Source organism: Monodelphis domestica, chromosome 8 (assembly GCF_027887165.1).
Source record: "Monodelphis domestica isolate mMonDom1 chromosome 8, mMonDom1.pri, whole genome shotgun sequence".
NCBI classification, from domain to species: Eukaryota; Metazoa; Chordata; class Mammalia; order Didelphimorphia; family Didelphidae; genus Monodelphis; species Monodelphis domestica.
Window position 1 is genome coordinate 248,144,129 of NC_077234.1, and position 15,412 is coordinate 248,159,540.

Genomic DNA, 15,412 nt, shown 5'->3' on the forward strand with positions numbered 1-15,412 from the left:
GCATGTATATTCAAAACTGGAAACTTAACAGATTGCTTTATTTGCAATAAGTAAAGTGACTCCCTGGCTGGTGAGGTCCAAATAAGATATAAGTATTTATGATTAAATATATGTTTCCAACAAAGCTTAAATTTAATGCATTTGTGAGGCTGACTAAAACTAGAAAAATGCATTTGTCACAAAATTACACGTAATTGGAAGGTCATCTTTTAAACCATTTATCAACTCAAAAGGGATTTAGTAAGTACCCACAATCTGCAAGCCACTCTGCTCGGTGCTGAGGATACAGAAAGAGTTTTAATAAGGATTCCACAATTAAATAAATGTGACTCTAGTTCTGAGTAAAAACAGAAGGTTTAGTTTAAAAAAAAACGTGTCAAATTTTATGGCAATTATCAATAAAAGCAGTAATTGATAAATAACTCACTAGAATAATATATATTTAAAAACATTGTAATATGTTGAATAATTTGGTCACATTTGTCGCTATTAGATATTCAGCTCATGTGTAGGATTTTCTCAAGATATGCCGTATTCCTGAATAATTGTAATTTGCTACTAAGAACCTGAAACTTGAATGTGTCCCTTCTGGCATTTAGATCATTGTAACTATGCCTAATGAGCACATTTATATGAACACAAACATACCTACTTAGGTTTCCCACACAGATTCCCGATGGCTTTGGAATTTTTTTTCTTCCTTTATATGATAATAATAGTGTAAATATATAGGCAAGAGAAATTTTTTAACTCTCAAAAATCAACAAAAGTTTTTAAAAAACTTACCCTAAGAATTATTTTTTTTTAATTTTAGGAATTAGGGACATTGGAAACATTGAAAATTTATATAAATCAAATAATTTTATTTTAAAATTTAAGTGAATTCCTTATATAATATCCTACTTACTTCTAGAAACTTCATGCTTTAAGATCATACTACGAATCATTTATTATAATTATCCATATGTTGGTGAAAAGACTTTTACATCTATTTCACAAATGAGCAATTATATTAAAATATAAAATAATGAACATTGGACAGAAAAATAATAATTGGACCTAGTAAGTGAGTGGGATTCCTGTACCATTAAAGTTAACATATGTGGAGTGATTTTTTAATGTGGAATTCTTTCAGAACCTTTTTACCTAAAGTTGAGTCTGTATAATGTGAATTTATATAAAGCGAGCACTGTCTTTATGAAAGAATATAGAGAGGAAGGGGTGGTAGGAATGGGCTACATATGAACCTAATTTCTATCTGAACCAGCTGAGAATCTTGCATCAAAAACACAAATAGTGAATTTGGTGCAGAGATGCTTTACGTTCAATGAAGAATCATGTAGGAACAAGGAGGGGGGCATTAAGAGTGAGGCTAAATTCAGGGAGGGTTTAATCACAAGCCAAAGAAGCTCCATCTTTGGAAGGTATGACATGAAGGAGAGGCAGATGGAATAAAAGGAAGAGCATGAAGAATAATGCACAATAGATAGAGCTACACGTTACTCCAACTATTCTGGAAAAGAACTTGGAACGATGACAAAAAAGTAACTAAAATATTCATAACCGTTGATCTAGAAATATCATTGTTAGACCCATACTTTAAGGATGTCAAAGACAGAAAAGTCTCATGTGTACCCAGCTATTTATGGCCATGATCTTTGTAATTGCAAGGCATCCGAAACAAAATAGACATCTATCAACTGGTAAATGGCTAAAATAATTGCCGTAGATGAAGGGAAGGAAATATTATGGCATTATAAGAAAACAACACATATAAATAAAGAGAAGCATGAAGATACTTTTGTGAAATTGGGAAACAAGAAATAAGCAGACCCAAGAAAGGCACTAGCACAAACATACTGCAACAACGTAAATGGAAACTACAAAAACTAATTATTTGGGGCAATGATCTTTCAGGAAGGGCTTCACCATGACTCTTTGGTTACCTTGAAAGGGGATCTTTATTACTCTGGGTTTTGGAGCTCTATTTCTTCTCAACGAGGGAAGAAAGGAAAATATTTAAGGTCAAGACTGGATGGCAGGGTTTTCCCTGAAGCAGAAATTTTAAAGGTTTCTTTGAAGAGGGGAGCAGAGGGATGTGGGTGGGTTCTCTCCTTGACATAGTGAACAGCAGAACATCAGGGGCAACTAGTGGGTGGCAAGAAAATCTGTTATTTCCATTCTTCAAATTCAAGCTTCCATTAGAAACAATAATAGAAACGGTAGATGTAGTTGCATATCACACTCTCACAATTTCAGTTTCCTCATCTGTTAAATGGGGATAATAATACTTAAGAGCTATGTTAGAAGAAATGTGCTTTGTGAATTTTAAAAGTATAATAAATGTGCATTATATTAATTAGTAGTAGTAGTAGTATGCCTTACTCTTGGGCAGTGGAGCTATGTCTTTGTGGTCAACTTAGAGATTTTGGAGGGAAATGTCCAGGAATTTTCTAATCTTCCAATTTTGATTTGGGTTCAGCATCCCCACCTCCCCTTTTTAAATTACTGCTAGCAAGTGTCCATTAAGTTGAATGGATTTTTCTGCAGGAAAAATTATTAAGCTCTTTCCAGCCTTGAGGATGAGAATCACAATGAATACATTTGAGAAAGTGGGTGGGAAAATGAACACATTTTAATCACTGTAGGTGGAAAAAGAAAATGCATTAATTTTCAGTATGAGCACATAAGGAAGAATATGATGTGTCACCTTGCTGCAGCATTGGTAATGATTTTCAGACTGCTGGGATTCCTTATAAGCTTGTCCAGAATGCTGACAATCTGCTCAAACTTGGGTCTGTTGTTTCTGTCCTTCTGCCAGCAGTCCAGCATCAGCTGATATAAGGCAGCTGGGCAGTCCATGGGAGGTGGCAGTCGGTAGCCTTCATCCACAGCTTTAATTACCTGTGCAAGAGAGCAAAGTTTTGGAAAACAGAAAGGGCAATTAAACTTATTTTGCTTTATCCCGACAACAGAGCCTATTAACACGGAGTTTAATGTTTAAACAAAATGTTCCCATTTTTCTAATTGCTTGCAAAGGAAACCCCTCCAGTGTATCAATAAAGTAAATGATGCAGCAAATTAAAGAGTCAGGAAGAAGCTACATAATAGATGGTCAAAGCAAAGAAGACTACTCTCTGTCCAAAGAGCCTATCACTGATTGGACTTGAAATTCAAATCAAAAGAAATATTTGTGGGGACAGAGATTTTAGTGGATGATGAAGTCCAAGACAATCTACAGTTATATAATCAAAATTTGAAAATGTAGGTGGAAGACAGTATGATGCCATGGAAATGAGGAATGTTGGATTTAGAGTTGCAATTCCAGCTCTACTCCTTACTCCCTTTGTGACCTTGAGAAAGTCACTCAATTATTCTGGCTCCTTTTCTTTACCTATAAAATGAAGGAATTGGACTACAGGACCAAAGTTTTAATTATTACTTAGACTTAATGTATGCCATGAGAAAAAGCATAACCCCTAACACCAGTTGTCTAGACTTTTTTCTTGTCACTGGACTTCAAATCCTGGAAGAATGAGGCTGATGTCTTTGTACAACTCTGCCTCACTTAAATAGAATTTATGCTTGAGACCAAAGATATCACCAATTTTGGTCCACTTCCAGTATAGAGAACAACCCACCAACAACTCCCCCAAAGCTTTTAAAGTTGAAATACAGTTGTCCTCATCTTGGTGTCTTGTAAAGGACAATGCAATAACTTCCCATTATTTTCAATTTGGGGTGCAGATGAGGTCCTCGTCTTGTGGTCTGAATCTGAATGAAATGGGTAAATCCCTCCGAACACTGGTTTTCTTTTCTATACTTTTTTTTAATGTTGACTGACCTACCAGTTTACTAAGTAAAGACTTCTTTAAAAGATAAAAAAAAATCAGGCATCTCCCGAGACTAAATAAGGAGTGAATGTTATGTAGTGGAAATAACGTTATATCTGATATCAGATGACTTGGATGCAAATTTTTGCTCTGTAATTTACTGCCTCAGACAAGTAAATTAATCTCATTGAGCCTTAATTTCTTCTTCTACGCTATGAGACCAACAGTTCATGTATCTCCCAATGACTCTTCTAGCTCTAATATTCTAAGATCTATCATACTATTAGTTAAATATTAGTCAAGGTCTTCACTCTCTTCCCCACCTCCATTCCCACTCTTCATCTCTTCTCTTCCCATATATTCACTGCATTTTCACTTTTAGATCTAATATCGAGGGGTGATACAATAATCAATTTTACAACCATATTTTATTGAAAAGCTGTCTTGGATTGTAAGATAGAATTATGTGTTGGTTATTGAGTTAATTATCTTACTAAACCAATGAGTAAAGTAACGAGACCCAAAAAGATTTTTTAAAAAGCGGTAAATTACAGAGCTATTATTTGAATCCTGGTCCTCTGACTGAAATCAGTACTTTTTCCCACTGTGCTCGCCACACTTATTTGATCAATTAAAAAATAAAATCCAGAGACTTTGAGGGCCTTGACATACCAGAATGAGCCATGCAAGACTGAAATGAACCCTTGCCATATAACTTTGTTATGTTCTCACTATTTTAGAAAATGATGAAAACCTTCCACTGAAAGGTGCTTGAGATATTAAAGCATTGCATCATGCATTATAATATAGGCAAACGTGTTATTTCTATGAATTGAGAGCAAGAAAAAAGCATAATAATTGGCATTTGGAGTATATTTCAACTTGGGAATTACTTTGATAACATAGGGAATAACTAAAAAGTTACTTAATGTGCTTGGATTTTTTTTTGTAAAGTAATTTAACATCACTCCTACACTTGAATACTTCTACCTATAGTGTAAAAAGGCAGGTTTATTCATTTTTATGTTATATCAGGTATCAAAATCCAGAGTAGTAAATTGCTACTTAGGGGAACAAAATAGCTTAAAATATTTTTAAAATTTTGGGAAGCTCTATCTGGATTTATACTCAAAACATTATAAAATGTGTATACCTTTTTACCTAGCAATACCACTATAATATTTATTTCCTAAGGTGGTCAAAGAAAAAGAAAAAGAAACTACATATTCTAAAATATTTAAGGTAGCTCTCTTTGTGATGATGTCAAAAACCTCAAAGCTGAAAGAATGCCCATCAATGGTAGACTGTGGCATGTGGTTGTGATGGAATTATTACATCATAAGAAATGACAGATAGGTTAATTCTTGGGAAAAAAAACAACATAGAAAGACCTACATGAAGAGCAAAACAAGCAGAACCAAGAGAACATTATATACAGCTACAAATATATTCTTTGAAGAATGACTTGTGTATGTCTACTTCCAGAGAAAAAATTGATAAATAGAAATAAGGTATGACATAAATAATTATATATATAAATATATATCTTTTTGTCAAACGATGACTTCTCTAATAGGAGAGGGTGTTTAAGTTTATCAATATTTGATTTAAATATTGCAAACAAACAAATAAATAGTTTAAAAATTAAGTTGGTTTTAATAGTGAGGGGAATTGGGAGTGAGGTAGAGGCAAAGAAAGCCAAATTTGTGTTTATTTTACTATGAATGACTGAAATGTCATCATAATGGAATAAGGCAAGCTTAATTTCAATATGTTTTTATTTTTGAAAAATGGATAAAATATTATAAAAAGTGACATATAAATATTAAAGTATTTTTGAAAATAAGCACAGTTTTGACAGAAGGTTAACATTTTATCCTTCCATCTAGGGTAAGGGTTCTTTAGGGTCATTTATCCCATTGTTTTTTTGATAACTGAATTTTAATATAATTAGTTTCCTTTGCAACACTTATATTTTATGCACTTAAAAACATTATTCTGAAAAGAAGTTCATGGGCTTTACCTGACTACCAATAGTGTCTGTAATATAAAAAAAGGTTAAGAACTCTGACTAATGTGGAATAAATTTATGCATAATATGTCAAAGGAAACAAAATGGCAGATTTGTTTAAATTTTACTTTGGGAAGTGCTCTACTTCAGTAAACAATAATGTTGGCATAGATACATTAATTAGATCTATAAAAGATGAAAGACATACATGTATATAATGTTGTATGAAAACAATTTTCTGCCAAAAAGTCTTTCAAACAAATCAAGCCCTGTGTTTCTGCCTGCTATTTACTGGATGTCTCTATGGTCATTTATTTCATTAAAATCTTAGTACAAATGCTTTCATTTTGAGTTTCATCTCTAAACTCTATCTTGGGGATGGAAAACCCTTGCAAAGGAATTTAACTAATACCTTTGTATTACATGGGAGCATTTTCATTTCTTCAGCTTCAATGTCAAAAACAGGAAGCCACCTGGGTTTATTATGCTCCACTTCCTTGCACAGCTTGATTCTTTATCTGAGCACATAACTCAAAGACTACAATATACTCACATCCTGATTGGACATCTCCCAGTATGGTCTCTCTCCATAGGACATCACCTCCCAGAGAACAATTCCGTAGCTCCATACGTCGCTGGCTGACGTAAACTTGCGATATGCAATTGCTTCTGGAGATGTCCATCGAATTGGGATCTTTCCCCCCTTTAAAGCAATTTTAAAACACAGGAATTATATTATCTATCAACATTATTTATTTCTTCATGAGTGAACTGCACATCATTCCCGAATGTCCAATGTAATCTTAAACAAATTACTGATTTATAAAAAATGGGAATTTACAATGTCTATGATACCAGTTTAATTTATGCTATAGCCCATAGAATTCCATCAACAATATTTGTTTCATCTTGTTTTGTCATTAAAAAATGGATTCAAATGGCATCAAATCAATTTCAAGAAACAAAATTTTAACCTTTATTGATATACATAGATTCTTGAAAACCTTGCAACGTAAACACACACTTACAAACACACACAGTTGTATACAGCTAGGTGGTACAGTTGATAGAGTGGTGACCTAGAGTCAGGAAGACTTATTTTCCTGAGTTCAAATCTGGCCTCAGACATTTACTAGCTCTGTGACCCTGGGCAAATGAATTGACCCAGGTTGCATTACTTCATTTGTAAATCACCTGGAGAAGAAAATGACAAGCCACTCTATTGTCTATGCCAAGAAAACCCCAAATTGTATTACCAAGAGTTTGTCATGATTTAAATAACTGTACAACAATTCTCTCTCTCTCTCTCTCTCTCTCTCTCTCTCTCTGTATATATATATATATATATATATATATGTAGATGTAGATGTAGATATAGACAGATATAGGTTTTTTATGTAAATTTATCTAAGTATATATATTTCATCAGGTAATTCAAATAAATAAAATTCAGTCCCAGCCATTTAAAGTGGTTATATTTATATTTTATTAAAATTGTCATTAATATAACATAATATATTATATTATATATATGTTAGATTAATAATATATCTCCTCTTCTTTCTTTGGGTGTTCTATGACTTGCCTAAGTAATCTCATTTATGTCTAGTTATATAATACAAATACCTATCCTCAACAGATTTATCAATTAATAAATTAATCAGCTAGCAAATATTTCTTGAATCAATCAACAAACATTTATTAATCATCTACAATGCTCTAGTCATTGTTCTAGGTGCTAAGGATTCAAATACAAAGAATGAAACAATCCCTAGAACTTATATTTTATTCGTACTTTTTAATTTACTTTTAACTATATACTGTGTTAGTGATGATGAGAGGTGCAAAGAATTACTAAGACAGAGTTTACCTTGGGGGTTAAACGATATAGAGAGGAAAAGTCTGAAGCATTGATACACTCTGGTAAGCTATTGTAGTAATTCAAGTAGGAGGTAATGAAAGCCTTAATATTCCCCCCCCCCCAACTCTAAAGGTTTGTCCTAGAGGACACATTTCCCTCTATTTTAAAATGAAAACCAGATTTTTCTGCCCCCAACATATTTTTTTCTCTTTTCAGCCCCATCCCCCATATATTTCAAGTGGTTCTGTACAGAATTCAAACTCATAATTAAGTAGGTAAAATTTTATCAATAATTGATTCCCAAATGTGGTCCAAGTTTCCATTTTTGAGGTATGATGTTAACTTTTCTTGAAAAAAAGAGTTCAAATATTAAATTCTGGGGCTTTTATATCCAAATATTTCAACATTTCTAATATGGCCAAATCATCCTTTCTCAATCCTTCCTCACAATATTACTTAATGTTTAAAAAAAGAATTATCTGTGTGATAGTTAACTGATCACCTATATTCCATTGAACGTTGAATGTCTTCAAAACACAAGTGAATATATTTCCTTCTTCTAAATAGGTCCAAAGGACCTATGAAGGCAAGAAACACCTTTATGCTCTGCATTATTCAACCATTATAAATCTTTGGTCACTATGCTGCATCATGCCCAGGTCTACTCCACTAAACATGCACACCACTAGCGTGAATCCTTTAATTTACAAGTTTCCATTTGACCTGAAAATGAAATGAGATACTCTGACAATGTTTCATGCATCATGGCTGTTTTTGTTTCTTTCCTCTCTCTCTTTTTTTTAAGCAGGGGTAGAATGGTGAGTATTTCCTAATTGAATTTCTAAAGGAAGACAAAAGTTCTGGGCAGCAATCCCTTTTTTTAAAGGACATGACTCCAACTTGGCAAGGGAATCTTTTCACTTGACATTTTGTATAAGGATGTAAATGCTGTCAAGGGGATCTCTATTGGGATTGTAACCCCAAACCTCTTCAAAGAGAATTTGAGTCTCATGAATCTCATTGACTTCACTGGGAATTCTGTAGTGTATCCATTAATATTGCAAGCAGTGAATGCTCAAGTAAGTTATTCCTCCAAAGTGGCTCCCCAAAGCTCATGATTTCTTTTATGGCACTAAATATATAATCATTCCTCTATCAACACAATATGGAAGATGAAAATATGCCCTACCCAGGCTATGATGTTTGTGAAGAGTTTTGCTCTTTTGATTTAATTATAATAACAATGTAGGTTTCGAATGCCAACCTTTTTGTAAAAACAATTTGAAATTTTATAAGATTCCTTCAAGAACTTTAATTTAAAGAGAATTTTTAGTTGACAAAAACTTAATAGTGGCTAGTAATTCTTTGGGAAACTATTCTAATACATTATGACTTCTCATTTGGGAAATTTCACTTGCTAAACCCTGATTATTTTTTTTAGCATGGATAAAATATTTTTATTAAAACACCCTACCTTCTTAACTATCCAAAACTCAATAGCTTTGGATATTCTGAATTCAACAAGAAAAGGTAATCTATTATGTTGTTACAAGTGATACATCTTGCTACTTTTATACATGTATACGTATATGTGATCCCCTTTATCTATTCCAAACATTCATTTTGTTTGAAAATTGTTTCATTGTTATTGTCTGTCACTGACCTAAACAAGTGTAATACTCTGTTAAAGTAAGTACAATTCATAATGTCACTGGGAATTCTCATTCTCTGGCAATATCTTCTCGATGCCTAAAATATTAAAATTAGGGGGTTGAATGATTTGATTCATATTTTTATTTTTGTTCTTTGTTAAAATGGAAATTTTGCAAATATTTAGACTTATTGATAGATAAAACTTTACCTGTCAGTACCCTAGGACTTTGCGTGAATAGATTTATTGGGTCTTTCCTTTAGAAAAATTTTTATGGAGGTAAGAAAGCATTCCATGAAGAGTTTGGAAGACAGAAAATTCCATCTGGGAGGAAGGGGGGGGCAGATTGAAGAGACAACAGTAGCCTACATTTTTAACAACTTCACAACTTTTCTCAAGGCCAACTCTCTTTATCCACAAATGTAAACCCATCACTCAGTCTTACAGTTCTTAATCTCCAAAATAATAGTGAGGTATTTATTTCCTTACCAAATGTGGGCAGCTAGGTAATGAAATAAATAGAATACTGAACATGGAATCCTGAAGAAGGCACTATTTCTTTCTCATCTCTACCTAACTGAACAGGAAAACCATGGTTGGAATGAGATAAAGCCAGCTAATATGAATGATAATGACAATGACAATGGCATTTATCTAAGGCCACTGGGAGCTCAGCTTTCATTCAGATCTAGGTGCCTCCTGACACTTCCTGGCCATCTCCATGACATTCCTGCTGTAAGTGCTCTCATGTTATGCTGATTTCACACTGCAGCTCTGAGAATAGCAACCAAATGAATACTAACATTTTGGAGAGCAGACGCCAATAATCTGGCAGTCCTTCCTGCCCCTTGCTCTCACTATATTTGTTGTCTTCCCTAATCAGAGGTCAGCTTTTGCAGACAAGGCTTTTGCTTACTTGTATTTATAACCTCAACAGCTGGTATAGTGCCTGGCATATAGTAAGAACTTAAATTTCATTCATTGATTCATTCAATTACTCTTTGAGAATTGTTTGTATCCTTTGCGCACTTATCAAGTAGGGAAGGTTTTAGGGTCTTTTGTATTGGTAGTCTTTTCCTAGCTATCTTGGATATCATTCTTTTATCAGAGATATTTTATGAAAATCAACAAACTTTCTTTTTAAGCTTCTACGATGTGTATTCTGTTACATTATCCCTTAGTAGAGATATGAAGATCAATAAGGCACAGCCTCCACCTTTATGGAACACACAGACAATTAGCAGGTCTAGATGGGTCTACAAATGATGATGAAGACAACATGAAAGATGCACTGAAGACATGACAAACCATCTATGTTGGCAAAGCTTTCTGGGCTTACATGTGCAAATCAGGGCTTTTCTCCTCTTTAAGCAACAGTGTGTTTTCCAATGACTAGTAACACTTCTTACTTGTTCCTTCTACGGCTCCCTTCTTCTGAACCAGGACAAATTTAGTTTGCCTTTAAGTTCTGATATTTGTGTATACATGTATTTAATTAAAGGAAGAAGGAATCTTCCAGATGTTCACCTACATGATGAAGCAATATAAAATAAGTACTAAAGAAAGATTTGTGGGTTGTGATATCTTCCCTCTCTATTGGTTTAGGGGAAAGATGTAATAAATATGATTTGTATTTGTCAAATAATGTGTTGAGACGGTAGCTGATAACCTTGAATCTTAAATGTAAACTGGATATTCATTAAACTAAAGGCATACAAAGATGCATTTTTGATAGGTTTAAACTCAGATGGCCTAATTATAACATTATAATAGAGAAAAAAGGATTGACTATAAATCAGTTAATCAATAAATATTTATTAAGCACATGGTCTGTGCTATCATTGTGGCTTGTCTACATAGATCAACTGGGTCATATATCCATAGATACCTGCTGTCTTTCTCATATTGGGCCAGTTGTCTTATAAATGTGTCTCATTAATCATAAAAGGGATGATGTGGAAGCACACGGATGGTTCAATATAATCCATTATAACTTCTGGAAAATAAATGAAAGGTATTTCTTACTAACAGTGATTCAGTATTATAAACCTCATGTATGCACAGCATGAAAAATGATTTAAGAGAAAGAATCTTAGATATTTTTGAATCCAATCAGTTATATTACTGAGAAGAAAACAGTCTGGGCTAGGCTGTGATTTACCTGAGAATGTATAGCTTGCATACCTCTGCCCTTCTAACCTGCCCCTAATCTACCTTTCCAGCTTTATTATACTTAACTCCCATTCACATACTGTCCACACAGCTACAATTGATTGATTGCTCTATCTCATTTAAGACACCCCATCTTTCATCTTGGTACCTTGGCACTGGCTGACCCTTGTTCCTAGAAGATACTTCCCTAATTTTTATCTCTTAGAATCCTGTGTTTCCTTGGTTCAAGAACCACTTTCTATATGGAACCTATTCTGACTCTCCCATAAATAACTGTCTCTCTCCTATCTTGGTGAAGGATGGAAACATGATGCATTGAATTTGTGTGTGTGTGTGTGTGTATGTGTTTGTGCATGAGTGTGTGTGTATGTATGTATTTGTATTATAGTCTACCTCCCCAAATAGAATGTAAGCTCCCTGAGGGCATGAACTACATATGAAAATCCATATCACTTTAGCACAGTACCTGGGACATCATAGGCACTTAATAAATTCTTATTGGTTGGTTGCTTTATTAATGTCAGACCCCGATATATGTGTCGGTGGTAGTACCATCATTAATTTTTTAAGATATGTTATCTGTGAGGTTTTCCTGGTCTCTACAATTCTCTTCAGTCTCTAATTAAAACTCATAATCCTAGGAACTAAGGTCTCCATCAGACAAAGGGCAACTTCTCCTGAGAGAACATTCTGAGTGGGAATAAATAAGTTAGTCCAATCAATTTGATGGGATTCCAAGGACTCTGTGTATCTCAGCTTTTGTTCATGCAAAACAAAACTATTTGAGGTTCTTCAGTACCAATTCCTGTAATGCCTTTTGTTTGATATTGGCACCAAATGTTAATACCCTAGTCTATCTCTACAATTTTTATATGAGAAAAAAATCAAATATCTATGAGGGTCAAGAGAAGTTGAGAGAGTTCAACAACCAGGTAAAGGCTCCGTGACATGGGAGGGGAAATATCCAGTTTTTATTCCTTTGTGAAACCCTTCTTTGGGAAATGTGAAGTGCCATCTAAATGAAATTTCTTGTAGCTCTGTGAATGAGTTATCAATTTAATAATCTGTTTAAAGAGACATTAATAACAAAACAACCCCAAGGGACATTATTCACTGTTATACAAATCTAACTCCCAGTAATATGATAGAAATTGGATACAAGTCTTTGAAGGCAAAATTGTATAGCTAAAAAATAAATCATAGTAGAAGCTGATCTATAGATTTTATTTTAGCCATATTTCATGATAAGACTCTTCTTCATTGTGAGACCCTATGAACCTGACAGTATCACACTTAAATACATTAAATATACAAAATCCTGACTGTCAAGTTCTTTGATAAAATCATTACAGAATCAATATATTTTTTATTCCTAATTGTTACCCCCTAAAATACACACACACACATGCACACTTTTCTATGCCCTTCCCCACAAAAAAAAAAATCCTTATATTGCTTGGGATCTTCCTTTTTTCTTTTTAGAAAAATCTTTTGTTATATAAGATGGCTCTCTGAGAGACAAAGAGAGAAGGGAGGATTCAGGTTAAAACTCAGACAATATAAAGATAAAATATATCAATAAAAAAATTTTAAAACCTTGTTTGAATAGGAGGAATGGTAATAAAAGATTAATTGATAGTCTGATACCTGGGGCACATCCACAATTTCATCACTACAGAAAATTGCTTCAGTAACTTTTTGGGTCCTGGGCTAAAGGGTGAGTTCTGTACTCTAGGGCCATCTCCGCACTACTATTCGCTATCATACCCCTAGGAATCCAGGGGTTCAAAGAGTGCTTAAATTAAATTTTTGTTCCTTCCAAATCTTGCTGCTCTGAGGCAAATTCCCAGTTGCCTGACCTAAAGATCACTCAGTAATAAAAATTATGGATTCCCCCTATATATATGTATATACATATACATATATATATATAAACTTCATTTCAAGCTTGAGTGGCAATCTCTGCAAATTTTATCCATCTTTTAGTAGTAGAACACATACTTTAATAGACTGAAAGAACTTGTCTTTGATGAGGCCAAGAAAATGTTATTTCTATCACTGATGGTTACATCTAATTTCCCAATGATTATATTTATTTTTTAAACTATTCTTAAAAATTGGCTGAGATGTTAAATCTCTTGTTGATTTCATTTTGGGTTGGCAAAGTGACTTTTGTGTATTCCATAAATCATGCATGTAAATAAGTTCAATTTTAAACTGTTTTATAGATTGCTGTATGATATTCTCATGAAAACAGATTTTTTATAACTAAACAATTATTTGAGGTGATATGTTAGAGTATGCAAGGTTCTCATAATCCATTTTTTAAACTTCAATATATATGAAATCATACATGGAGTATGACTAAAAAGAAAACAAACTATAATATGATCTTTTATGTTATAAACAGCGGAATAATTTGAATCAGAGTTTTGCCAATTAGTTCAATACCAATTCTTAAAGTCTATTATTTTCAATACCAATTTCTCCTTAAGCACTAAATTTAGGAAATGAATGATTCTGGTCTCTTTTTCTCAGGGCTTTAGAATTATGAACTTTGTTTCCTTTCTGCTAGGATCAAATAATTGTTAAAAATATCGAAGTATTTCTGAAATTTCTGGCTCCTTTTACTTTTTGATTTAATTACAGTATTACTAAATTTCTCCTCTCCTTCAGAGCATGTTAAAAGTATATTACAAATAATATGTGGAAGTCACATGAATAAGACTTGAAGATTCTGTGAAGATGCCATAGAATATTGAAATTCAAGTCTAGGGTGAGTTGGAATAATACAAAGCTTTTCTCTGTGGTGAGTATAGGAATCACAGAAAGCTTTTTTTGAAAGACTTACAACATATTTTTATAGACCTGAGTGATTTTAATTAAACGTCCAGCTAAGTGCTTACATTTTTCAGAAATCTATATTAGTGAATTAATTTCATCCTATTTCTTTGAGGGAACTCGAGGCGATGTGGGGAAGGAGGTATGGTTTCTAAAATAAAAAGAAAATTAATTGCTAAAATCTTCTAAGATTTAATCATAATTCTCCAATGTCTGTCGAGGTTACCTAAAGTGTTTATCTCTCTATTGAATCAGAACAATCTTTTCCTAACCAAAAGCTGCACCTCCTAATTTTGAGCTATTATGTTATACTTAAAATGATAAAAGATTTTGGATTATCTACTTAAGGAACACCAATTACTAGAGTTTGCACTGAGAAAATATGTAGTCCACCCATTTTACTAGAGGAGTAATTGAAATGGAGGGAAGGGAAGGATTGAATTGTTCAATCTAAAATCTAAAAATTTAAGAAATTGCCAGGAATCTAGCCATCATTTGATGACCCATCCAGTAGACAGCAAGATGAAGGGGAATCCAAAGAAAACTTCTCTGGGGAGCCATCTTCTGTAATCCCCAGTAGTTCAAATCTAGGGACCACTAGCTGAATGGATCCAACAGATGTTGATTCCGCAAAGGGAGATAAAGTGATTTGTTCTAAGGCAGCAAAGATACAAAATTTAGAACTTTGAAGACTCTTTTGATTGTTTGAAATGCATAAGTTTTCCTGAAAGTCAGGACAATTTTTGTTTCATTGTACTACATTCTGATCCACGAACTGAAATACAAAGACATGACTTTTCAATAATCTGGTAGGGGGGACATATACAATGCTAACATCTGGAAATTTTAAGCATTATATGCTATCTCTAATGCATACAATGTATACTTTACTTTTAAGAATAGCATAATTGGAAAAATCATTAGTCACTTTAAGCATGTTTCTTCTTGTTACTGTTCTTTTAAGTGTTCATATTTCTAAAAAAAGTTTATAAATTTTAAAATGCATTTCATTCCAAAAGTGGAATTTGGAAGAAAAAAATTTC

At 33.3% G+C, this 15,412-nt stretch overlaps 1 protein-coding gene across 1 annotated transcript in view; it reads right to left on the reverse strand.

Annotated features, from left to right (window-relative positions):
- The window catches only part of EPHA3 (EPH receptor A3), a 397,715-nt gene that overhangs the window by 22,114 nt on the left and 360,189 nt on the right, over positions 1 to 15,412 (reverse strand). The window contains exons 14-15 of the mRNA XM_007500776.3: positions 6,398 to 6,547; positions 2,711 to 2,904 (exon numbers count right to left, since the gene is read on the reverse strand). Of these exons, the coding sequence (XP_007500838.1) occupies positions 2,711 to 2,904; positions 6,398 to 6,547 (344 nt within the window). The remainder of the gene's footprint in view (positions 1 to 2,710; positions 2,905 to 6,397; positions 6,548 to 15,412) is intronic.